Below are 25,532 nucleotides of genomic sequence, written 5' to 3' on the forward strand. Positions count from 1 at the left end.
AGAAAGAAAAACTCAAACCACATGTACATGACTACTATCTGGCTAAAGCAACAGGCACACGCTGCTGATACAACCTCCCAGTGTAGTTAAGAAAATCTAGATGGTGTATCATAACTATATGGGTCATCTGAGGACGTAAGATATATTGAGCTAAAGCTGCCTCAGGTCAACAGTGGATGACCGCAGAAACAGAACTTTATGATTTCTTGTGATCTGCAACTGTCACCTTTACCCTGATTAAGTTGTGTTTTATATGTATTATATTATATACTTATATATTTATCCATTGTGTCCTGGTCTTCAAAAATGTTTGCTTTCTTTTTTTTCCACACATTGTTTTGATTGTTTATTATAAACTACCTGTAGGTGGTTACAGCCCACACCCTCCCTCTCCCTCACACATAAACACACACACACACGGTAACAGCAGCCAGGTTGCAGCCATGGCAACGACACCGGTGCGCTGTAATCCTAAAGTGGTGTGCATGGAAAGCAGAGGGCTGTTGCTGCTTTGAACTCCACACTCCTTCCTCCGCTGCTGCCCAATCTCACCGGGTGCAAGGTGCGGGAGTGTCTTTGTCTGCCTGTGACGGACGAGGCGGAGGACGGAGAGGATGAGCCCAAATTCCAGCCGCTTAGACGACTTCAAGTAACCAGTTTGACCGGATGCGAGGATGGCAGCAGAGTGAAGAAGAACCAATATGAAGAAATTTACGCCTGGAGGCGGAGCCGCGTCCATTGCGCGCAAAAACTCCAACAACAATGAGCTGTGGCTCCTGCGAGACGAGGACTCCGCACCTTTCACTGCCTCTGCTCTGTTATGCCAGAGGGATGATGCTGCCGGCCGAGGTGGCTCAGAGTCAGACCACAGGAGTGGAGGGGTCACACATTCAGAGGCATGCGTGATAGGAGAGGGAGCCATCGGTATGATATGCAACAAAAACGGGGATTGTAGAAGGGACCCCGCCAGTTCAGGGAGCCTCTCCTCTCTCATATCAAGACAGGAAAACCAGACCGATGGAATAGTAGCGGCTGAAGACGTCAAGGGGCAGGCTGCAAGTATGGACGGCTCTATCACTTCAGCGGGGTCCCTAACGCAGGGGCCCGGGGCCGAGGTCAAGTCCGTGGCGGCAACGGAGAAAAAGGACTCCAGAGTTTCCTTCTCCAATGCCCCAACGAGTAAAGGGCAGACCCCGAGTCTGCGGTCGAGAAATTCTGTCACATTCACCAAAGCAGAGGACGGTTCTCAGATAGTGCCCGATGATGGAGACTCCAGGGGCAACCAGACCTACATGCAGCGGCAGTTTAGTTCCATGCTTCAGCCTGGAGTTAACAAATTCTCCCTGCGCATGTTTGGCAGCCAGAAGGCAGTGGAGAAAGAGCAAGAGCGCGTAAAGTCAGCGGGTAATTGGATTATCCACCCATACAGCGACTTCAGGTATGGGTCAAATCGAGTTAGGTTCATTAACAGTGCATACTCTTAAACGGAGTTAGTCTGCAAGGAAGATAAAGAGCATGTGATGTCTGTTTGAATCTGTAGACGTAGTAACACCACACATCATCTGGTACCCCATCTCCACATCAAACTTTAGATAAGAAAAATTGAAAAGGAGAATACAAAATTGAGGCACATGGAAAGCAATATTCAAACAATACAAATTATAACACAAATATATGAAATTATTATTATTAATTATCGATGCCAACATATTAAACATGGCCAATTATGTAAATATACTCTTATGATCTCATGTCTCAATTTTTCAAGAGTATAATCTGTCATCTTTCACATTTTAAGGAAGAGGTGTTGGGGTGGGGGGTGGGGGGGGTTCACTGCTCTCAGCGCTCAGACTGCAAGGTATTTGGCTCTCCGGACAACTCTTGTTACATGATGCGTTTACTGCATCATGACTTAAGTGTCTGTTTGGATGGGAATTTTTTATTGAACGAGTTTTGTCGTCAACATGAACCTGAAATGAAGTTGGAAAAGTGCCTCGTTGAGTTTCAGCACCAAGGACAGCTCAGCCACTTAACTAATGCGTAAAAGAGAAGCAGTCTCATGTTAAGCCTTTGATTTCTTAACAGCCCTTGACTCTCGATCTTTCTATTAAAATATAAATACATATAATATTAACGGTGTTTATGGGAAATTATGTCAAATAACAGACAGAGTTTAACAGTAAGGTATTTTTCTGGAATAAAGGGTTTAAGTGATGACTCAGCAACTCTTTGATCAGTTCCTCCCTTTGCATTGCAGTCTTTCACTTACTTTCACCTGACATACATACTGTAAAACATACAGTACAGTTTCCAAAAGCTCAATATGATGTATTTAAATGTGTTTTTGTCTGACCACCAGCTCAAAAGCCCCAAAGATATTCAATTTAATGTCACATAAGATGAAGAAGAGCTGAAATGACACTGGAGAAGCTGGAATCAGAGAATGTTTGGCATTGGTTAATGATTAACTGATCATCAAAATAGTTCCTCATGAAGTTTATTAAGTTTCTTTTTAAGTATATTTATATAAGTGTCTGATCATTTCAGATTTATAAACATAAGTTTTGCCTTTACAATTCAGCAAATGCAACTGTAAACTGCAGGTTTATGGTATGATGTGATTGGCCAGTTTGAAAGAGTTGTTTTGGACTAATAGATGCACAAATATTACTGGGATATGGAAAGCAAACTTGTAGCTGTGATAAGTGACTGAACTGTTTCAGGTGCCCGTGTCTGCTCTTCGATTTGGAATGACTTTCACCCGGCTTATCTTTCCTGTAATGTTTTTGTCCCTCTGCTTGTCCTTGGTTTGACCTTGTCTCCGTCAGATGATAGGCATACAGGTTATCTTACCAGGACAAGATACAGTACATTTAGTAAAAAAGTAAATCTGACGTTAAACAACAGATCAGCCATTTGTCACTGTGGTTACGGTTGGTGCTGTTTTCTGAGGGTGTGTGTGCCCCACTGAGAGTGCATTGCTTCATGATACACAGATAGCAAGAGAAACCACATGTAATAGATCAAGCAGCATCAGCATATTTGCTGGCATATGATATGCATAGCAAATAGCAACACTCTGAGAGAGACATCAGTGTTTCAGTTTTTAGAAAATCATGTGTGTCTTATATCCCCTTCTATTTTGTGTGTTTGTGTGTGAAGGATTAAATGTCCATCCCCTCCGTATCTAAACATCTCCACTGCTCCACCCTGTCAGGTTCTACTGGGACTTCACCATGCTCATGTTCATGGTGGGCAACCTGATCATCATTCCCGTGGGCATCACTTTCTTTAAGGATGAGACCACCACGCCCTGGATCATCTTCAACGTGGTCTCTGATACCTTCTTCCTCATAGACCTGGTGCTCAACTTCAGGACGGGCATCGTGTTTGAGGACAACACCGAGATCATCCTTGACCCCAAGAAGATTAAGAAGAAGTATTTGAAGAGCTGGTTTGTAGTGGACTTTGTCTCCTCCATACCTGTGGATTATATCTTCCTCATCGTGGAGAAAGGGATCGACTCGGAGGTGTACAAGACGGCACGGGCGCTCCGCATTGTCCGCTTCACTAAGATCCTCAGTCTGCTGCGCCTGTTGAGGCTATCCAGACTCATCCGCTACATCCACCAGTGGGAGGAGGTAGGCTGAACTTCAATGATATCACTATCATAGTAAACACACAGTACACAAAGGAAGCACACAGCATAAGCAAGGAACACCTTTGTTTTAGGCTTTGTACTACTTATAGTTGTTATACTAATCTGTATATCTGTAGTAGCCATCTGTACAGCTATCACTATCTGTAACATGCGGAAACAAACACTTTTGGTAAGAATGCTTCACATTTTGATGAGTTAAGATTTGTTTGAAATGTCAAAATATATTGTATTTTACAGTTGAACAATACATTTCAAATGACTTTAACAGACAGTGGTAAATAGAGTGAAATACACTGGAAATTGTTATAAATAATAACTATCAATAAAAACAGAAATGGGAAGAAAAATTTCAGTCTTAAAAGATGATGGTTGTCGACTGGTTGAGGTCCAGTGTGTAGGCGAGGTTACCGATTACAACAAACTGACCTACAACGAAAAACATAAAGGCCCCCTCTAAGCCCTTTGTTTGGTTTGTCCATTCTGGGCTTCTGTACAAACATGGCGGGATCCGTGGGAGAGGACCTGCTCCCTGTGTAGATATAAAGGGCTCATTCTAAGGTAGTGAAAAAACTACAATTCTTATTTTCAGGTGATTATACATTAATTAAAACATACTGATGAATATTGTATTACATTTCTGCCATGTCCGTTCTGCTAGATGCCACACAATTCTACACACTGCATCTTTTAACACACATCTTAAAACATTTATGTAAGGCAATTGATATTTGTATTTTTATGTTTTCATAGCATACTACTACGATCTTATACGCCAGTATCAGCCAATGATATCTGGCTGCTGATATATTGGTCTGGTTCTGTTTTTTCATATTTTGTTATATGATAGCGTCTGTTGTCTTTGCAGACTACATTCCTCATTTTCCTTCAACATTTACTGAAGTTACCTAGAAGAAAGAAACATACTGGTGTACCAATGTGTAGACCTTCAAAAAACCATGTGAATATTATGAATCCAGTCTTACAAAAGGGCTCATCAGCTTCACCTCTGCCACAGATCAAAGCCATCAGAGCTATACGATCAATGATTCCCCTAGTAAGACTAGAAGCTGCAGTTTGGATATAATGACATTGCTCTGGCAATGAGAAACTAGCCTGTCTGTGCTGTGATTTTGTGCCTCTTCTAATAATACAATATTGTGTTCCAGTGCACTCATTTATGTCAGTATACAAGTAATTCTCTTTGTGTATCAAAACAATCCTCCTCTGTATAATTAACTCCAGAAGAACAAAAAAAAAGAATTTCCACCATGTACGCCTGATAGCTGAATAATAGCTCATCATAATCCGGTGTACGGATGCGGTTAAGAATTCATGAAAAATTAATTTGTGCTTATCAGTGAGAAAGTGAAAAAAGGATTTTCCAAAGGAATGAGCTCAACTACCGGGGACACTGATTACCATTTTCCCCTCATATAAAGAGACATCTGGATATAATGTTTATCTACAGATAGATGCATTATCATCCATCGTCTGCTACATTAAGATGTTTACTGCATATGTGTGTATATCCGTCTGTATATAAACTGGGTATCCCTAGTTTGACTAACCAAGCATCTTTGAATCACTCTGAAAATAACCACCGCCGATTACAGAGTGGTAATTTGAGCACCACGGGAACCATAATTATTAATTCAAACACACACAACTGAATGCTTCTTTGCCTCGGCTCAGCCCTGCTCTGATCAGCTTAGGTCAGCTGAACTCTGCTCGGCCCAGCTCGATCCAAACATGGCTGACTGTGTTTTCCCTCTGCTCAGCTCAGCTCGGCTTGGCTTAACTCACCTCGCTGTAGCGGGTTTCTCCTAAAAGATCCACTTCTGCTGTCTAGCTCAGCAGTAGGCCAACAGAGGGGAGAATAGTGGGTAGCAATATCACACCAGATTAAAAATAAGTGTTTTTGACATGATCTTTGAACAGATGGGTAAATCTGTGTGTGTGTGTGTGTGTGTGTGTGTGTGTGTGTGTGTGTGTGTGTGTGTGTGTGTGTGTGTGTGTGTGTGTGTGTGTGTGTATATTTGTCTATTTGTTTGAAGCAGAGATAAGCATTGTCAGGAATAACCAGAGCTATTTCCTGAGGCAGGAAGATTGTCTCATGGTTCCCCACTTTCTGGCATGCTGCGAGGATCCCTTTTTAAGCTAAGCAATGATAGTGACTTGGTGGGAATGGGAGTGTATGAATGAACATGGAGACTGGTAGTGGGGGGTAATATTTCACCCAGTTCAATAGTTGTCATTTGAATCATCTGGATCAAACATCTCCATGTATTTAACCATGTGCAATAGAGAGGAGTAGAAAGTCTTTTATCTGGGTTTTTCAGGCTGTGAGTTCTGATCACACTAATGTGCCTTGACCCAGATTGTGGTCTGACAGTGACACATGCCCAGGTGCTGTTATGGTGTCGGGGGGAACATTAGTGCTGGAGCCTCATTAATCATGATGGGAATGCTTCCTAATCACAGGGCAGGGTATCACAGTGTGCTTCCCTCTTTCCTTCTCCAAATTAGCAAAGGCCATTAGCTATTATAGGAAGAGCTCAAAGAAAGTTAAAGAGAGCCAGAGTAACTTTTTATAAAGGTGGAGAAAAGAAGTGCCTTTTAGGGTTTCGTCAAGCAAAATTACATTTCTTTAGCCGAAGCATACAAGAAAAAAGGGAAGGATACTGCTTAAAATATGCAGACGAGTGAAGAGTAAGGAAGAAACACAATGACCTAGGGAGAAAGTTGAAGAAGATGTAAATTACGTATGAAATATATTATCACAGAGGCAAGGGAAACATGGAATTGTTCTTCCAAATACAGACCACAGTTGTGAGTGCAGTTAAATGTGTGTTGGGTTGGGTGGAGGAAGATGTTGATGGCTATCTTGTGTTGGTGCCTTAACTAACAAGAGACATGTGCACCCTGGGGGAGAGCTGGGTTTGAGCAGATTCAGAGAACTGTCAGTTAAGAGCAGCGAGGCCTCTGAGGTGATGGATGAGTTATCAAATGTCTGGAGCGGGCTGCTCCCAAACTGAAAACCCACAACAGAGGCTATTCTTCTAGATACACACACGCACTCTCTCTCTCTCTCTCTCTCTCTCTCTCTCTCTCTCTCTCTCTCTCTCTCTCTCTCTCTCTCTCTCTCTCTCTCTCTCTCTCTCTCTCTCTCTCTCCCCCCCCCACACACACACACACAAACACAAACACAAACACAGAGTATCTGACCTAGTTCACATGTAGAACAATTCTTGTGTCTCAAGTGAGAAATTACTCTTGCTTTTGATACAAGAAACTCTCAAATTGGCCCACAAAGCATGGATTTCCAATATGTGTGCACATATATACATATGCACAGTGTCTGGTCTACTTTCGTTATAGGAAAATTATCTTGTTTACTGCAGGGAATATGCTTTTGCTTATAATTTTCAAAACATCCAGTTGGCCCAGCTAAGCATAGATTACACACCAGTGCACACACATGTATGTAACCTACCCACATACACACACAGTGGTAACAGGGCCTGGCCAGTAGCCAGCAAAGCCACAGTGAGTTGTGTTTACAAGGCTGTGACCACAACACCAGCTCCACACAAATGAGCCCTCTTACCTGAGGGGAGATTTACTAAAAAACAGCAAAGAGAGGCTAGCCTGGGCTGCTGATCAAACCTTCATCAACACTGGATGAGCTTTTATTATGAATGAGGACATACACCAGAGAGCCTGCACTTCTTTCTTTTTTCAAACCTAGCTATAAAGTGGAACCTCAGCCTGACGTAATACTCTACTGAGATTGACAAGGAATGACACAAAATCCAAAATCTGCACTTTTGTTACTGATTAGTGACATCATCATACTGATTAGTGACATCATCATACTATGTTTAACATCATAAAACCCTAATAACTCTCTCTGCACAAGTAACTTTAAAGCTAAAAATGATAATAACATTAACAGTATCCTTAATTTGTTACAACACAGTGTTGAAGATACATGATGCTTCTATTAAAGGAAATTGTGTAAACCCAACATGTTTTAATTATTTTTAATTTTAGACATTTTTCTAAAATTGAAGCTGACATCATTGGTATCTTTGTAGACTTTTCGAGCTTGAATGAGTCTGCAAAATGAGTTTGTAATGATGGATCCACCAATCGGTTCTGGTAGAGTATAAGAGATTAATGACAGTACCTCCTGTAATGTTAACCATTTGAAGGGCACGTACATGTACATTGATGGAAAATACCACAACGGAAAAGCATATCCATCCCTGCATCTCTTCCTGCAGGGACTGTTTTACTTAAAATGGGATGTTAGTGGATGAATTCTCACATACTCTGTCATTAGAAATGTGCTTTACTGTTAAGAATTAAGCTGGAGCCAGAAGGTGATTAACTTTGCTGAGAATGAAGACTTCACTGTTTCTTGACAGTCTTCGCCACATAACAGCTAACAACTTGCATTTCTTTTTTGTGTACAGATCGAACAAAGTGAGGTCTAACGTGTTCATTAGCTAGCATGTTTGTGAGCTTTAGCAGTGATAGTTTCCTTTTACTGAGCCAGACTACCTGTTTCTCCCTTCTTCCAGTCTGTTGCTAAGCTAAGCTAAACTAACGGACAGACATGACAGTGGTAATGACAGTGGTGATTTTCTCATGTAACTCCTGGCAAGAAAACGATAATGCTTATATATGCGAATATATAACCTGTTTTCTGTTCAATCAAATACTAAAAAGGAGCTACACAGCAGTATCAAAGGTCGAACACTCACAGACTCTCTGTCTCTCTCCTCAGCTTTGCATAATAATATAATAACTGTACTGTTTTGTTTTGTTTTCCAAACAATCACATTTTTACTCAGTATGTATAAACATAAGCAGACTTTTCATTCTCCTCACATTTCTGTTTCTGCCTTCTACTCCTCACCTCATCTGCCTGTCTCCTCTCCTCCTGACAGATCTTCCACATGACCTATGACCTGGCCAGCGCTGTGATGCGAATATTCAACCTGATTGGTATGATGCTGCTGCTTTGTCACTGGGACGGCTGTCTGCAGTTCCTTGTCCCCATGCTGCAGGACTTTCCATCTGACTGCTGGGTCTCCCTCAACAAGATGGTGGTAAGCAAAATGCTCTGTGTGTGTGTTTGTTTGTGGTTTGGGGGTTAAAGGTGTTTGTAAGTCACACAATCACATCAGCATTAGCACACAAAGATGTTTGGCAGAAGCACATTCCCTGTGGAGCTTAAACGCATGTCGTTTGCAGGCGGATAGGGAAATAGGATTTATTTAAAGTTGAGTCTGCATGCATGGACGCGCACACACACACAAACAGGACCGACCTCAATTAAACTATCTCTAGTTAAACCCAGGAGACATGCCAGTGTACTAAAAACAACGGGGAGGGATGAAAACAGAGGCTGTTTTAATTTGGTTTGTTCTTCAGCCCTTCTCTTCTGAATCGCTCTCTTCTTTGTTTCTCCTCTCAGATGTCCTTGCCTCCCTAGTTGGCAGGTAGCTTTTGGCCTTTGCTGATAGACAGACCATTAGGAGAAAAAAAAGTGGTGCAACACAGATCATTAATGAATAGTCATGCCCAGTTAACCACTATTTCTTTTCCTTAAAATCTCCTCAAGTTGCTTTAAATTTAGAAAAAGGTTTTCTACACCATATGATGATATCACATATGCACATTATAAGCAGCTTGTTACAACAATGTGTATAAGCTACCTGATGCTCCTATTAAAGGAAATAGTCAAACCCCACATTTTTAGGACTGTATAATCACATTATTTTATGTAACAATGTATGTTTTGTTTTTTTTTTAAAGAGAGAGAGAGAGAGAGATAGAGAGAGATTTTGGACATCAGTTCTTCCAGCTCATCATTCTGTATTTGAGATAACAGATTGGAAGTTGGTGACTGACAGGGCCAGAGGCACAAAGAAGTCAGTGAATAGGAGCAGTGTGACACATACAGTACGTCTGCTTGGCCTGTCACTCAGTACCTGCTATTTACATGCTTTTTATACTTCCATACCATATATTACACATATACACACATATTGGACTGGACACTGACCCTGGCTCAAACATTTAATACCAAGTTTATTTATGATTTTGCAGGTGAGTTGATGTAGTTGAAATCTCAGTGTGTATATACTGTACATTTGTCCAAAAAGTTATAATTAGTTTGAGAGCAGCTTTGGGAAAAGAAGAGAACAAACATACCTAGATAGAGAGTAAGAGAGGACAGTTTAAATTGACTGAAAAAGAAAAAAAAGAAAAATGAGGAAACTGATTGAATAAGCCTACAGAAAAACAGTTGACAGGGTGAGACAGCTGTCCTTATTGAACCTTTGGCCTATGAAATGATGCCATACTACATATTGCTGTAGTATCAGTAGCTGTGAATAATTTTAACTGGTGTGCAAGTAGCAAAACAATTTCTTTGCAGTACCATCACATCTTTGTTGCGTCTAAAGAACTTCAGCCAACTGAATAATTCCCTCCGTATGCTTTTATCAGACGCAGGCAGTTTCCTGAGCTGTCTGGCGCCATCATCACTAAGAAATGTTACACATGCCGAGAATGGACCTTCTAATTTTGACTTGTGACATCCAGGCCCTGAATGTGCTCCTCTGAAAACACAATGTACTATTTCATACTGGCGTACATGCCTGCGTGCATACGTGTGTTCATGTGTATATGGGGTTTGGGTGGGTGTGTTCTCTCCAGGAACAGATGGATGTCACACCAGTTGACCCTAGGGGACAGTGCTGTTGCTTCTCTCTTGTTTCATCACTTGTTTCACATCTCAGCTCTGGCCACCTCTCTCAACACACACGCACACACACACACACACACACACATACCGCTCATAGTCAGTGCTTTGTGCCAACTCTCAACTGTACGTTACCTCTGACTCAGACACAGGAAACATTTGATATCATAGACTTTGACTTAGTTTGACAGATATTATTAAGTTATCCATAGACTATAATATGGATGCTACTGTCCTCCACTTGTTTGCTGCCCAATCTTGTTCAAACATGCCCTCTCCCCTGGCATCTGGAGTTGTTTTCTTAGTACACAGCAAATATAAATGTGCTTATAGCCCCTTATCAGCATTCAACTCCAATTCAATGAGACATTTTATGTTGATGTTTTGCAATCTCAGAGAACAAGCCGTTTCTATATCTCATAAAGACATTTGTGTATATATGTTAATTTTCGCCAAAGGGTATAAATGCAGGGAAAATACATTCTCCTCATTGCTGTCGTTCATGAATCTTTTCCAGCTGTTTTTACTGATTCACATTTTTTTTTCAGTGTGTTTACATACAATATTCTCTTTGACGCCTCAGAACGATGCATGTTGTTTGTGCCATACAATGCCAGATAGCACCCATGTGGGCATGGGTAGTCTGGTGTGCTGTGCCGCTGCCATCTCAGGGTAATCAAGGTCAGGGATCATCTTCAGAGTGGCTTTAAATGAGAGACGCAGCGTTAAATGATCCTGTCCTCGCTCTTCAAATCAGGCTGCTTCTTGCCTGCTGGCTGTCTGGCTGTCTGCCTGCGCTGGACACTTACTGGACTCCACTCTATACCTCCCTGTTTGCATTATCCATGCACTTAGGCTATGGAGACACAGTCAGATAGCCCCTGGTGAAGTAACAACACTTGATTCATTCACTCACTCACTCAGAGGGCATTCTAATATGCACTTTACTGCTTTCATATACGTGTGTCTGTTGTTTGAGCTTTGTGTATAAGTCAGACTATGAAAGAGAGATATGATCAAAATGTCCCCCTTCAAATCATTTTCCTTCCTGTAATGTAATCATCTCTGCCTCTTAATACTCAAAAACAATATCTGTAACTTGTAAATGGTAGCAGACTGTGGTGTTTTTCATAAGCAAGATAATCAGGCTCCTGCAGCAGAGTGATCACAGGAGACCAAATCATCATGTCCTGTTATGTAAGTGACACTCTGTTATGTGGATGACAGGTGGGTTTGTCCCATCTTCCTCAGCCTGGTTGGCTCTTAGATGGGTGGCATTAGAATAAAGCCGCTCTCTTCTCAACTTCTGTCTACTCCAGTCTGAATGTTTAATATTTAGGCTGCTTGCGGAATATTGTAGTGCGAAAGAAGAGAAGCTGTAACTTTAAATCACACACCATTTTGGCTATTTTTACTCCACGCATATGCACTGTATGCATGCACAAAGATGTCCTGAAGAAACATTTCTGCTTTGAAAGTTAATAAGGATATCCTAATTGATTCTATTACTGAAGTGATAGAACTGACAGGAAGGCCTGTTGACATAAGAACAATGGACAGTAGTAGGTATTTGGTCAGAAACAAAACAAATGTTAGCGTTGACAGTGCTAAAATAATGGTCAAATGATCATCATAGTCATTACAATTCATCCTGAGGTGGGCCTGAATGTGTGTACCTAATTTCATGTTAATCCACGGATTGGTTGTTTGATATTTCAGTGTGCTGGACTGACCATCCAACCACCCAAAAACAAGTGACTGGCTCTTCTCAGTATATCAAATGAAACGGCTCCTTCTTCACAAAAGACCTGAAAACTACTTCTAAGTACATTCAAAATGTTTACATTCAACACACCTAGTCTGCAAAAAGCTTTCCATAGTGAGGCTTTTTGCATGTAGTTCTTGAATATCTCAGTAATTAATGTAGTTGTTGAGGCTCTGCTGCAACTACACAGACAACATGAAATATTGTGAATATAACCCACAAGTAAACAGATCAATTTATCTAATTTGTTGCATTATGTGAAAGTTGTTCTTTGGAGAGATGATGTTGAACTTCTTCCTCTTGTCAATGGACAAATACCAATTAAAAGCTAATGAACTCAAACCCAATAACAGTGACTTATTGAGCAGCAAGCTATGATCCACTGAGCCAAAATCTTCTTGCAAATCCATAAACTCTTGCCTCATAATTTACAAGCATGCATTTCATGTCTGATGAAGTCAATTAAAGACACACAAGAGTCAGCTGGGGAACTTGTTTAAACCAGACAGGATTCAAATAATTAACATTCACAACACAAGTGTTCATTTACTGTTCATTTAATACTTTTCTCAATTTATCCTGTAATTCATTGGGACAGATTGTATCTTTTTTCATTCACTTCAGAACATTTCTTGTCATGTGGTGCAATACGTTGCTCTAAAGAGAAATGAATTAAATATTCAACATAATGCTACAGATACAAACCAGTTGCATCTTTCAAAAAATGATTATTACTATCATTACATAAAGAAAACAGTTATATGTAATCAAAGACCTTTTTAAATTCTATTCAGATTACATAAAAAAATCAAAGTCTAGTGTATTATACAAAAAGTATTACAAAAAATATATTTAAATTCTGAAAAAAAAGTTTAAGTATCCCACATTACTTTGTGTAAAAGGTACAGCTAAAGAGGGAATGCTGAGATGTGATAAAGTTGAATTGGATTCAGACTTGATGTTGGAGTAACTTTGGCAAACAGATGGGGTTGCTCATAGTGACAAACCCACAGATAATTATCATCTCGCGCTTCAGTTCCCCTTTTGCCCTACAGAGGGTTTTAGCATTTTTCAGCTCATTAATTTGGTTTAACAAACAAATACTTTAGTATTTTGGTTCAGTCTTGCGGCTTTCATCAACTTTGTTTTCTTCAAAAAATCATAGTACACTACATGCCCAGCACCAAGCACCAAGCATTCATTTATATACAGTACCAGTCAAAAGTTTGGACACACCCTCTTATTGAAGGGAATGGGAAAGTGTGTCCAAACTTTTGACTGATACTGTACATCAGATAGCCAGAAACATAACTCCAAATGAATGCTAATGTTGCTTAATATCTACTGTAATTATAAAAAAGCAACTGTTTGCCATATCAACTTTCAACTGTTTTCACAGTTGCTAAATAAATCTTAAACACAAATTAACAGTTATTTTATGTGTATGCTGATCAAGATAAATATTTTACTGTTAATTTGAACATTCTTCATTAATAATGTCAAGTACTCCAGTACAGCAGATACCAAACCATCAGGCAACATCTGCAGTGCTCATTTGGTTTTGAATAATAAATACAAACACATACATGCTGGATCTAAATAATGAATCTTAACATTGCTAACACGTCCTTTATGACTATGAGTCTTTTAAACATATGAGTAAATGTCAGAGTCATCTAAATGTCAGCCCTCTCAGGCAAACCAAACTCCTCATGTCAGTTTTAGACTGTCAGGAAGGGACTGCACCCTGTCAAAGAGATGCTCAGCAGAATGACTGTCACAAGTCTAACACACACACACACACACACACACACACACACACACACACACATTCATATACAAGCTGAGACTCAAACGGCACGTAATCCCAGTCGGGTGTGCCAGCATGCACGTACACGCACTATGCTATAATTACGCCATCATACATCATAGATGTCCCATACTCCCTCTGTGTTCCTCCCTAAATGTATTATGTACAATTAGCTATCATCCACCCTGCTCAGTGAAGACCAATGGCAAATAAAATGAACACAAGAGCTAATTTCATTTGTTTCCTCTTTCTTTTTCCCTCCTCACTCAGGGGGCTATCTCGGTAGAATGAGTTTATTGTGTTACTATGAAGGTTGTAATTTTCAATAGTAAGAGACAGCTGTGCACTGTGTCAGTTATAATCAGCTATTATCTCAAACTTAAACACATACTGACTGGTTACAGCTGGTCAGTGTGACGTCTTGCTCATACAGTCATACGTAAATGAACAGTTTGATATTTTGGGATATTGTCTTATTTGCTTTCTTGCAGAGAGTTACAGTAAATGAAAAATATTGATATTACTCTGTCTGCATCTTAAAATGTACTGTAAAGCAGAACTTGGATAGCTTAGCTTATTATGACTGACAAGACTGGAAAAGGGAATAAAAGCTACTCCATAGTTAACAAAATCCACCTCTAAAGCTTATTTATATGTTGGTTGTTTGTTTCCTGGAGTTTTGTTATCAAAGTGAGGTTGCCCGGCAAGGCTAGCTTATTCCCCCTGTTTCCAGTCCAAAGCTAAGCTAAGCTAACCTGCTACTGATCTTAGACTTGTTACATATGTAACTGGCAGTCGTAATAGTCTACGGTATTGATCTTCTCAAGGGTTATACAGCTGACAGCAGGAGATTTACCTGCCACACAGGTCTTGACATCAAAATAAACATTTTTAAGAATACTGGAGAAACAAATTTACAGTCAAACAGACAGACTAAGGGTAATGCCTCTTTGACCGCCAGATTCATTCTGCTGCCACATCTTGTATCTGTCCCAGGGTGGTTAAAAATTCACATGAAGGATGCTGCAGATTTACAGTAATGATGTCTTATAAATGCCACAACTGCGTGTGACAGTTGTAGATAACCTGTGTTATCATTTCTAATACAGAATTGTCTTATTGATCCCAAAGAGGCTTTTTTCTTGATAGATGGTTCCATAACCAATAATTTCATGTCTATAATCAGCAGTACAGTCTTTTTTTCTCTTCTCATTTCCTTTGCTGAGTACATTTAGGATAAACTGGACATTCTGTGATGCTCGTCCACTGAAATACTGTACATTTACTGTATGTGTATGGTTTGTATGTCTGTCTACAGGAGAGGTGGCCAGAAAGAGAGACAGACACATTCAGCTGTGTATATGAAGGTGTTTATTTCTGGGCTAGGGCCTCCTACTGCTGCTGTTTATCCACCAGCAAGTGTTGCCTCCATGCTGATGGCAACTCCAAATCTGTTCACCACCTGGGGCACTGTGAATGAGTCTCAGACGGGCTGAGTATTTAAATGTTCTGCTAGGCTCTGTTTGGTTTTGCTGATTTCAATGGGCTTACAAGGCTACATGGCATAGAAATAACAACAAAGCTGGAGACATGAAGATGGCATTTCTACCCTTGAAGGCTTCAAACTGTTGCATTGAGTTTCTCTGTCTTTTAGCTAAGATTAGAAAGTCCAGTTTATCTCCTCAAACAATTCCAAATGGCTGATATGACTGACAGCTCAAAACAGATATGAAACTTTGCGCCATGCTCGGGGCTGGAGCTTAGCTGGCAGTCTGACACCAGAGAGTTTCTGGTTGCCCCACTGCTCAGGGCTAAGTTGTGTCCCTTCTTTGCAGTCCTCAAATCATGTTTCTAAACCCTCATTATCAAACATCTGATGACAGTTACTTGCCAATACGTCCTCTTTCACCTCTTTTGAAACCAACCAAATTTGAATCTCAAATGAAATGCAAATACCCCATTCCAAAACTCAAATCAGATAAGAATCCAAGCAGTCAATCAGTGACTGAGGAGGACCAAAGAGGGACACAAGGAGTTTGAGAAGTAACACACACACACACACACACACACACACACACAGTGGTAAACTCCGGACAGTGTGTGAGCCACAGCTGTTTGAGGGGAGGATGTGGGGTTTAGCGGTGCCTCTGGAGGGCTTTCTAATGAATCTAACATGGGAAAATTGGGTTGACTGAGTGTGTGAGCACCAATCAAAGGCAGACTGGAGCAGGCAGATGTATGGGCTCCTCATTAACACTCCCTTTTTCCTCTTCTCCTTCTGCTCAGCCAAGACAAGGCAAGGCTGCTCGGTGATGATGATTAGGCCCTCCATCAAACCTGCAACAATCACCCGATTCAGAGGGGTACACTCTGCTTCACTAGGGCTGCCTTACTCTTTTGTCCTCTCGTTCTTTAATTCACTTTCTCTCTCACCACTCCTGTCATAACCTGAGTTTAATCAGGAGAGACCAGAGAATGAAGCAAAAAGAGTTGTTTATTATACAGATTATATTGATGATTAGGTATTGCCAAAAGTCTTTAGCGCTTGGACTCTGCTGGGAAATGTTGATTCAAAGGACCTCAAAGCACTGAGCAGCAGCAAAGATGCAGCATAGATTCCCCTTCAGTCCAAACACTAGTGGTGATAGCTGATGATTTCTGCTGAGATTAATCGGGCTGATTAGGTTGAAGAAGTGATGCACTGATGAATCATAAGACTGGGCGGTGATAGGGAGAAAACATGTTTAAAAAGACAGCTGCAAATGATAGGCTGACAATGAAGGTATGCCGCCGTTTTATAGGTTAGATGTGATCAGGTGATGTGACATCTTAATTGATGCCTCCATAAAATGACAGCAAGGAAATTATGAGCTGTGAGAGGGATCAGAATGACTGACTGAACTTTCACTAAGCTTCATTAGTATATATTTTCTCTGCAGTGTGCCTTAATGGTCTACATTTGACAGAGAAGAAAACAGGCCCAGGTCATCAGATCAAAATCATTGTAGCATGAAAAATTAGAAAAGTATGGAGCTATCCTAGGACAGAAAATCCCTGATTACCATCTCAAATCTTTGTATCCATTCTCTCCCATTTTATGTCCGCTCCAGTTTTCTAATTCTGTGCCCTCCCTCCATGTCTCCCTACAGAATGACACATGGAGCGAGCTCTACTCCTTTGCCCTCTTTAAGGCCATGAGCCACATGCTGTGCATTGGGTATGGAAGACAAGCCCCTGAGAGCATGTCGGACATCTGGCTGACCATGCTCAGTATGATCGTAGGAGCCACCTGCTACGCCATGTTCATCGGCCATGCAACTGCACTCATCCAGTCTCTCGATTCCTCCAGACGGCAATATCAGGAAAAGGTAAGAATCCTGCTTTCTGTCCTTGCATCTGCCACTATTTGAGATAAAGGTATAATTTTTGAGACTGAGATAGCAAATCAAACTAATGTTGATGTCTTGGGGTTGATGGTCAAAGCGACTCTGTTCAATATTTTTTATTAATAATGGAATCAAATGCCTATGTGTACTGAGAGAAGGTCTCATGCTAATGATCAGATTTATCATCCAACAATGCAGTTTCTCTCAGCTCCATCATAGAGTCTTTCAGCTTGTTGTTTTGGTTTCAATCAACTTTATATTGATTTACTCCTCTTGTGGTGTTCAGCATTGAAAACGTTCATTCAATAAATCCAAAACATTGTGCCTTTCTAGAGGCAATGTCCTGGTGACAGTTCTCTGAATAATCCACAGTCGGTGAACAGTCATCATTGGATCCACTTTCTACCTCAGAAATAATCCCTAACTGTGGACTGTGTGATCGGTGGATTATCCGGAATTACTCCGGACAACATATTGATGTTGCTGATATGTTCTACTTTAAATTTCTAATGGTGTCAGCACCACAAACAAAATTAAATTCACCTCCACTGTGTCTGGTGGCAGTATAGACCTCAGACCAGATGCAAAACATCAAAACCTTAAGATATTTGCATGGCTTTGTGACACATGGGGGTGGGGGTGGAATTTGGGTGAACTATCCCTTTAAGTCAAACTATCTAGGTAAATACAGCTCATAACCTTGTAAATTGTTATGAATTCTGTGGCCTTGTGGAATCAAAATGGAAAAACAAATATGGTTTTTACTACAGTCTATATCACTGTTGATATAAATCAGGGGGTCAGCTACAGGATTACCTTTCCAGGTACTCACATGGCCCCTCTGTCTAGAGAGAATGGCAGGATGCCATAAGGACACTCTGCAGATTGAATTGACACTGGTTGTCCTCTACAACGTTGTGTATAAGGTTATCACATTTGATATGGACAAAGGTTCTCAACACATTTTGATGGGAACAGCATCTGTTCTATTAGTTCGATATTCATGGCTGCAGCTCGCTGGGCCTTGGCCCGTATGTTGTCCCCGTACAACGGTGGATCAAAGCCTTCGGTGTGCCAGCCAAGGAGGGGAGCACGCTCCTGCTTTATTAGGCCACGGTGTCGTTGGTGCTCTGTGTCTTGTTAGGTTCTTCAGATCCTGGATGATGTGGAGATGTTTAATACTATCTGTCACTTGTACACATGCATGCATGCAGACACGCACATACACATTAGGGTAATTGGTCAAGCTTTGTTGAGTGTTTGATGCCTCTGGCCGATGTTAAGAACAAAGGGTGATCAGATTTGTTTTTGCTCTTTTAGAGTCACATGCTGATCCTGGTTATTTCCTTGCTCTTTTGACTTGGTTGCACACTACACCATGGTGAAGAGATAATAATCTTGCCTTACTTTCTAGATCATGATATCAGTGTGCATTCACGATGATGTTGAGTTTATAACAGGCCAACCCTATTCTGGGAGGAGCTGTGGTGGTTTTAAAAAAATGTAATGAAACTACTATAAGTGTCAGATTCATGAGAGTGGTGAACACAGCAGGGACTGGACACGTGATCAATGGATCTGGGGTACACCATCCTTCAGCACTGAACATACTGAATGCTATGTACTGTATAACTGTAGAGAACTATTGGCATTTGGCCCCATTTACCCCTCATATTAAAAATGTGTTCTATGGATAATGGAATCCGATTCCATGGGTTTTTGTATTTACACCTGGTATTAAAATAGGTTCTTGTTTTCTCAGTTGTGTTTGGATGTCAATGTGCTAATTAGCTCAGCAGAGCTGGCAAACAGGGTCATGGAAACTGTTGCCATGAAAGGTCGTCATTAATTTCTAAATCACTTTTTACTACCACTGCTACTCACAGTTTTTGTGAGGCTTGCTTTAACCGGCAGGACGAGGTGGAGCTAAGTGACCTTTTAACTTGCTGGGCTAATTTTTTTTCTTACGACTGTGGTCACGCTGTACAGATTGCATTTGCATCTGGCTGTGATCCAATCACAATGCGAGCCTGACCACTGTCCAGTCAGAATGCATAGTGAGCTCATTTACACCTTGCTTTCAATTGTGTTTTTCTATATCGAGATAGTACATTCAAGTACAGATCACATGTTAATGCCAGGTGTAAACTGGGTATGACACTCTGGATAATCCACAGACTTGAAAAGTTAACAGTTTTCATTTGTTTTTTTTTACTGAAGAAACGGCATAGTCAACACATTCTCTATAGGGGGAGGGGGGGGCACTGTTTCTGGCAAGAGATGCATTCTTCAATGCTTTGCACACCACAAATGAAACTCCACTGTATTAGGTTGAAGGCAAGAATCTCAGTCATCAATCTCCAAATACAACCACAACTATCTGCATTGCTAGATACCAACAGAGGTATGTGAGAGAACCTTTTAGTAATTTGGATGAAATAACCATTTATCACATGTTCAATAGGATTTTAATCTGATATCCTCTGGCAGGAGCCTCTTGACTGTCCTTCACCCTGGACTACAGCCCAACAGTGATTGTGCTTTTTCATTTAGTGTCCTCAGATCTGTACACTGCCCTGCCCAAAGCTGAACTCAGAATTACTAATTGGGTATCATCTTTTAAATCCACTTATGAAAAATACTCTGTCACAGACTTGCTTTAATGTAATTGCCTTTTGATCTGGCAGACTTTTAACCTTGTGCTGTTTCTCATCTGTCTGTCTTCGAGTTACTTTTCTTTTGATCATGTTTTTTATACCTTCAGTATTAATTTGTCTTTTCTTATTTTGTTCTTGTTTTGATGCTTTCTGCTTTCAAACTTTTGAACTTTGTTCCTCTAAGTTCAATTAAGCACTACTTTCAGAGTTCCTCGTTATTTTCCATATGAAGAAGATTATGAATTATGATTATGATTAGGAATTTTGGTGAAAGTTCTTAACAGTTGTTATCAATTAGCATGTATGCTAATTACAAGGTCTTGACCTGAAACATTTGAGCCTTAAATCATATTTTATACGTTTCAAAGAAGAAAAGAGCCAAGTGCATATTCAAATTTGATACCAAACATATTGTAGACACATAAGTCTGATAAAAGTTTTGATATCATTTCACTATAATTAGTTTCCAGATGGACTGTTTATCCTAAACTGCCAAAAGAAAACAATCTGTAAGTTGAATGCTCTGCAACTAAAATTTAAGTTAATAAGTATAAGTCGTCTTGCAGCAATCACAGCTCATAGCACTGTTTCTATTAGAGTCTAAAGAGAGTAATTGAAAGAAAGGCTATGAGCTGCTGACTCTATATGGAGTCTCTGCTTTGTGTCAGTTACTTGTAGCTGTCCTCCGTCACTGATGTGATCAGCTTCTGCTCTTTGTCTCTATGTTCTCTATGTCCTTTTCTCCCTTGAGACACAACAGTGAAATAATAAACAAAGCAACAACATCCTGCTAGGCTACTGAGAACACTCGTCCAGCATCCCGTCCACCTCTGAATCCCCTGTGACTGTTTGTTCATCATTAACCAATGAACCAAACCATGCTGCACCACAGTCCTGATAACAGTTTGGAGACGGAGCTATGGGTCTAAACGTGCCTCACTGACAAAACAGATTCTTTGTATAAGGTGGCCTGAATGCTAGTGACAGCATGGACTTGTATTGACATAACACAGAGTAAACAGTTAGAATTGCGCTCAGTGTTGAGACAGAAATGTCACAATAAGTCTGGCGTTAAGCATCTTCTCCTGCCTGCACGTAGAGACCTCCATGACCAAAGATGAGATGTGGTTTCTAAATGTTTACTGTGGGCTTAAGACTTAGAGAAAGTATGCAAGTATTTTTTTGCTTTATTAGAATGGACACATTAATTAAAAGGTTGAGGAACACGGACTATAAACCGACACACAAGAAAATGATCCCTTTTTAAACTTGGAGGAACATTATGCAGAAAGAGTTTGAAATAGACCACAGTGGTTGACATGTGGAGTTGTCATGTGACTTTTCATTTGTGTCCCTTTGTCGTCCTTGCTTCACGTTGAGGTGACGGCAGACCTCATCCTGTGTTTCCCCACAACACTCTTCGCATGTTCATCCCTGCAGTCCTCTCCTGCTTCATCTATCCATTCACCCTTGACTGTTGGGCAATACACCATCTGCCAGCGGACAGTGCACATGGACAGGGGGCATTAGCCATTATGTAACAGTGCCCCACTCCCCACACACACACACTTCGTCCCCATCGAGAGTGATAGAGCTGCGTGTCCGTATAGTCGTAAGAGGAGGGAGATGTGACCCCTGGGGCTTGCAGTGATGAGCACTGATCCACTGGGCCTTGACACATCAAATAGTGACTTGAAGAACTGCTCGCTTCATCACTTGGACAATCACTGAGGGCTGATCTGGACTATATAGGTCTCTGACACTTAGATTTGATAGATTAAATATATCATCTGGAATCTATTTGAACTAGGGGGTTTCACTTATGTCCTTAAGAGTGTCCAAGTTGCCAGATTTTCTCACTTTATGCATACAGTTTACAGCCTTACAACCACTATACTTTCTTGATACTACAATATATTTCAAATTTTTATGATGACATATGTGGTTAAATTAAACAATGCAATGTTTATAGGCTTGAAGTGTCTTTGTTGGGAGTTGATGTTTGATATACAGTATTGATGTTCAATCAATACTGTATATTGGTCTTAAAGCTCAACTAATTGTATCAATTCACTCCTTTTGCAGTGTGTACCTAAAAAATTTTCTGTGTGTGCACGTGTTTATTTCACTACATCTGTCTCTGCTCTACAGTCAATGTGCTAAAGGACACCGCTGAAGTCTACTAGGGGTTTTATTCACTCAGGACATCACACACCCACACCCACACACACACACACACACACACACACACACACACACACACACACACACACACACAAACACACACACACACACGGATATAAGACTTGTCACAGCCTGAGCCCTGACACTCAGTGACATGGCCCATTAATAGGGGGGCCAATTCAATTTCTCCCTTTCCTCTGCGGCAGCTTACAGTGACAGCCATGCATCATGCTCACAGGCCACCAAATAGGGGCTTTATGTCCCACAAAAAACCTCTGTGCCGCCTCTGTCCTCCCCCCACCCCCATTAACTAAGTCCACAGGCTGAGAGGAGCAGATTAGATTTCATAAATGCAATGGATTTGTTAGTTTTACACAAGTATTGCAGGGGAATCTAAGTCCAGTCATATCTTCAACCCTGGACACAGAATTTGACTTTGCAAGATGGACATTCCATTATTAATAGAGTTTAGGGAGATCATGGAAGTGCTTAAGGTTAGATGTAAAAACAACAAAAATAGTGTGTTTATGTTTGTCTTGTGTGTACTGTAGTACTGTGGCAAACACCCATCAACAACAACAAATATCCCCATGTGGTAACACAGCATGCAGGGCTGCTATAATAAGTAAATCGACAAAAAAAACCATTCTTGTCTCTAATTGATTCATAACTTGGAGTAATTTTATAAGAGAAAATGACCAATTCTCTGGTTGCAGCTTCTAAAATGTGTGAGCAGCTTTTGGTTGTGGACTGTTAGTTGGGACAAAACGAGACATTTTGGCTTCCTCAGTGGGCTTTGAGATATAGTCATCAACATTTCTCACCATTTTATAGACCCAAAAACTAATTGATTAATCAAGAAAATGTCATCATTTGAATCAATAAATGAAAGTAATTGTTAGTTGCAGAGCATTCAACTTTAGCTTCACTTCAAATTCTGTGGTTAGCAGTTTTTTTATGATTGTATTTTAGAAACATGGGGCCATTTGATTCTCTGTCCTATTTCATTGACTCTGAGTGACATGGCCACTAATCTAAGTCTAATGCTGAGGAAATCAGAAACTCAGCTCTTTCAATGACTTCAGAGAGAGTTTGAGAACCAGAGAGAGAGAGATGTCATTTCATTTTAATGGAAACTGTCACACCCTGAATCCGGAGGCAGGAAACACTTAATAGGAGCCTCCCAGTTTATCCCTGCACTTGATTGAATGAGCCAGATACTTTGAAAGTTAGCTGCATCTTTATTGTTATGGACACACTGCAAACTGAGAGAAACATGTCTAGTTTAAGTGAAACAGTTGTATACTTTTTGTTGTATTTGGTTTTTGAAGAGTACATTCATCTTAATTAAAGTAATGAAAAGAACAGCTGATTACGAGCAATTACGTGCCAAATAAAGGATCATTCAGAATGGGGGCTGTATATGTTCCTAACTTATGTCAAGATGTATTAGAAATCCGAAGTGATGGCTGAAGATAACAAGCTGTAAGGTTTCCTTATTGTACTACTGTACCACGGCTTTTGATGCTAAATGAGCCATGAGCCAAGGCAATTAATTAAGGCTGAAGGAGATTTAAATTAAAATTGGCTCATGTAAAAAAGAAAATAATGCAGTGAATTGTATTTGCAGATGTAATTTCATTATGTACTTCATTAGAATAAGTGGTCCAGTTGAATTTTAATATATTCAATGTATTTGGTCAAGCTGTACTAGATGCATGCGTATGTAATACCTTCTACTGGGCAATCATTGGGCTGGAGTGGCTGTTGGATGACTTTCCCTTAGTTATACTTGCAGTCAAAGCTTTCTGGCAATAAAAAGCAAACAAGCAAAGTAAGAGAATGAGAAAAATGTGAAATAAAAAGCAGGGACAGACAAGTTAAAACATAAGTGCGGGAGCAGCAGCAAAAGGGGTTTGAAGAAGATAGAGTGGATTTGGACGCCAAACTAGAAATTAAACTGACACTAGCAAAAATGTGTTCCTAAAAAATAAGAATGAATGTCGCTCTGTCCCACCAGTGTTACAGTTCTTACATAAATCTAATCCCCCCCCCCCCCTTATAAAATGTGCTCCCTGCTTTATACGGAGAGAAAATCCTCCTGCAGATCAACAAAATTAATGATGTCCCACTATGACAGCCAGTGTGCGCTGTGTTAAGGATATTGGGATTTGCCATGTTACCCAAGTCACTAGAGTCCAGCCTCCGGCTGCCATCTCTAACCCATATGTCACCTTACAGTGTGACAAAATGTAATTTTCCTGGACAGCAAGCCATCCTATCCAGTGTGTTTTTCATAGACTGTTACAAGCAAGGTCATTGTCAGCGTCTCGCTCTTCCCTCGTACGTGGTGTGTCCTTATGAATTGTGATTGTTAGGTCAAGACATTAACTCACAGGCAGGAAGGTATCAGCACTCTAGATGATTAAAGATAAAAAAAAAAATCCTCTTGATACACACAGGATGTACTGGGAGATCTATACGGTTTCTACACCTATGAACCTTGAACCTTGAAGTCTCTTCAAAAGTATCCCTTGATCCCTGAACGAGATGCACACGGCCAATGAGTTTAAAGCCAAAGGAACAAAGTAATGTTTTACTGAGGTATTATTGAAGCCACTGTGATCACTCAGAACAGCTTTAATTATCCAAAATCACCAAGAGAGCCTTAGTTGGGTTGGCATTGTTAGTCAGTGTATTAGTCCACCACTTCAGTCCAAGACTGAAATATTTTAACAACCACTGAATTTCCATGAAATTCATGGTCCCCTGAGGATTAAATGTTGCAACTTGATGATCCCCTATCAGAGTGTAAAATATTAACAGCTACTGGATGGATTGCCATAATATTTGCTACAGTTCTTTAAAGATACTGATAACACCCTAAACCAAGATGGTGAAACCGGTAAATATTACGTGCTAAACATCAGCATGTTGACATTGTAATTTTGAACATGTTAGCACGCTGATGTTAGCTTTTTGCTAAATGCACAACCTCACTGAGCCACTGGTGTGGCTCTAGACTCTGACTTTTTTTCCTTGTTAAACAAATTGCCAAATGATTTTTCAGAAAATGCTCAATGTCAATTATATGTCAATCAATGTCATATAAAATACATGCACGAAAATAGAGAATTTTATCCATATAATTTATCAAAACGATCCAGTGAGTGAAATGTCAAATGAACATGTTTGGTGAAAATCTTCACTGTACTGAGGTTGAGACAAATACAGCAGCCTTGTTTTCAGCTTGACCACCATTTATGAGATTATCCAGCTGATAATTAAAAA

General features: G+C 40.4%; 1 protein-coding gene across 1 annotated transcript in view; it reads left to right on the top strand.

The window, feature by feature from the left end:
- The first annotated feature begins 664 nt into the window (after positions 1-664).
- hcn2b (hyperpolarization activated cyclic nucleotide-gated potassium channel 2b) overlaps positions 665-25,532 on the top strand; it is a 35,022-nt gene continuing 10,154 nt past the window's right edge. The window contains exons 1-4 of the mRNA XM_053322022.1: positions 665-1,438; positions 3,218-3,641; positions 8,617-8,778; positions 17,164-17,382. Coding sequence (XP_053177997.1) covers positions 702-1,438; positions 3,218-3,641; positions 8,617-8,778; positions 17,164-17,382 — 1,542 coding nt within the window. The 5' untranslated portion in view covers positions 665-701. The remainder of the gene's footprint in view (positions 1,439-3,217; positions 3,642-8,616; positions 8,779-17,163; positions 17,383-25,532) is intronic.

Source organism: Scomber japonicus, chromosome 7 (genome assembly GCF_027409825.1).
Source record: "Scomber japonicus isolate fScoJap1 chromosome 7, fScoJap1.pri, whole genome shotgun sequence".
Classification (NCBI taxonomy): domain Eukaryota; kingdom Metazoa; phylum Chordata; class Actinopteri; order Scombriformes; family Scombridae; genus Scomber; species Scomber japonicus.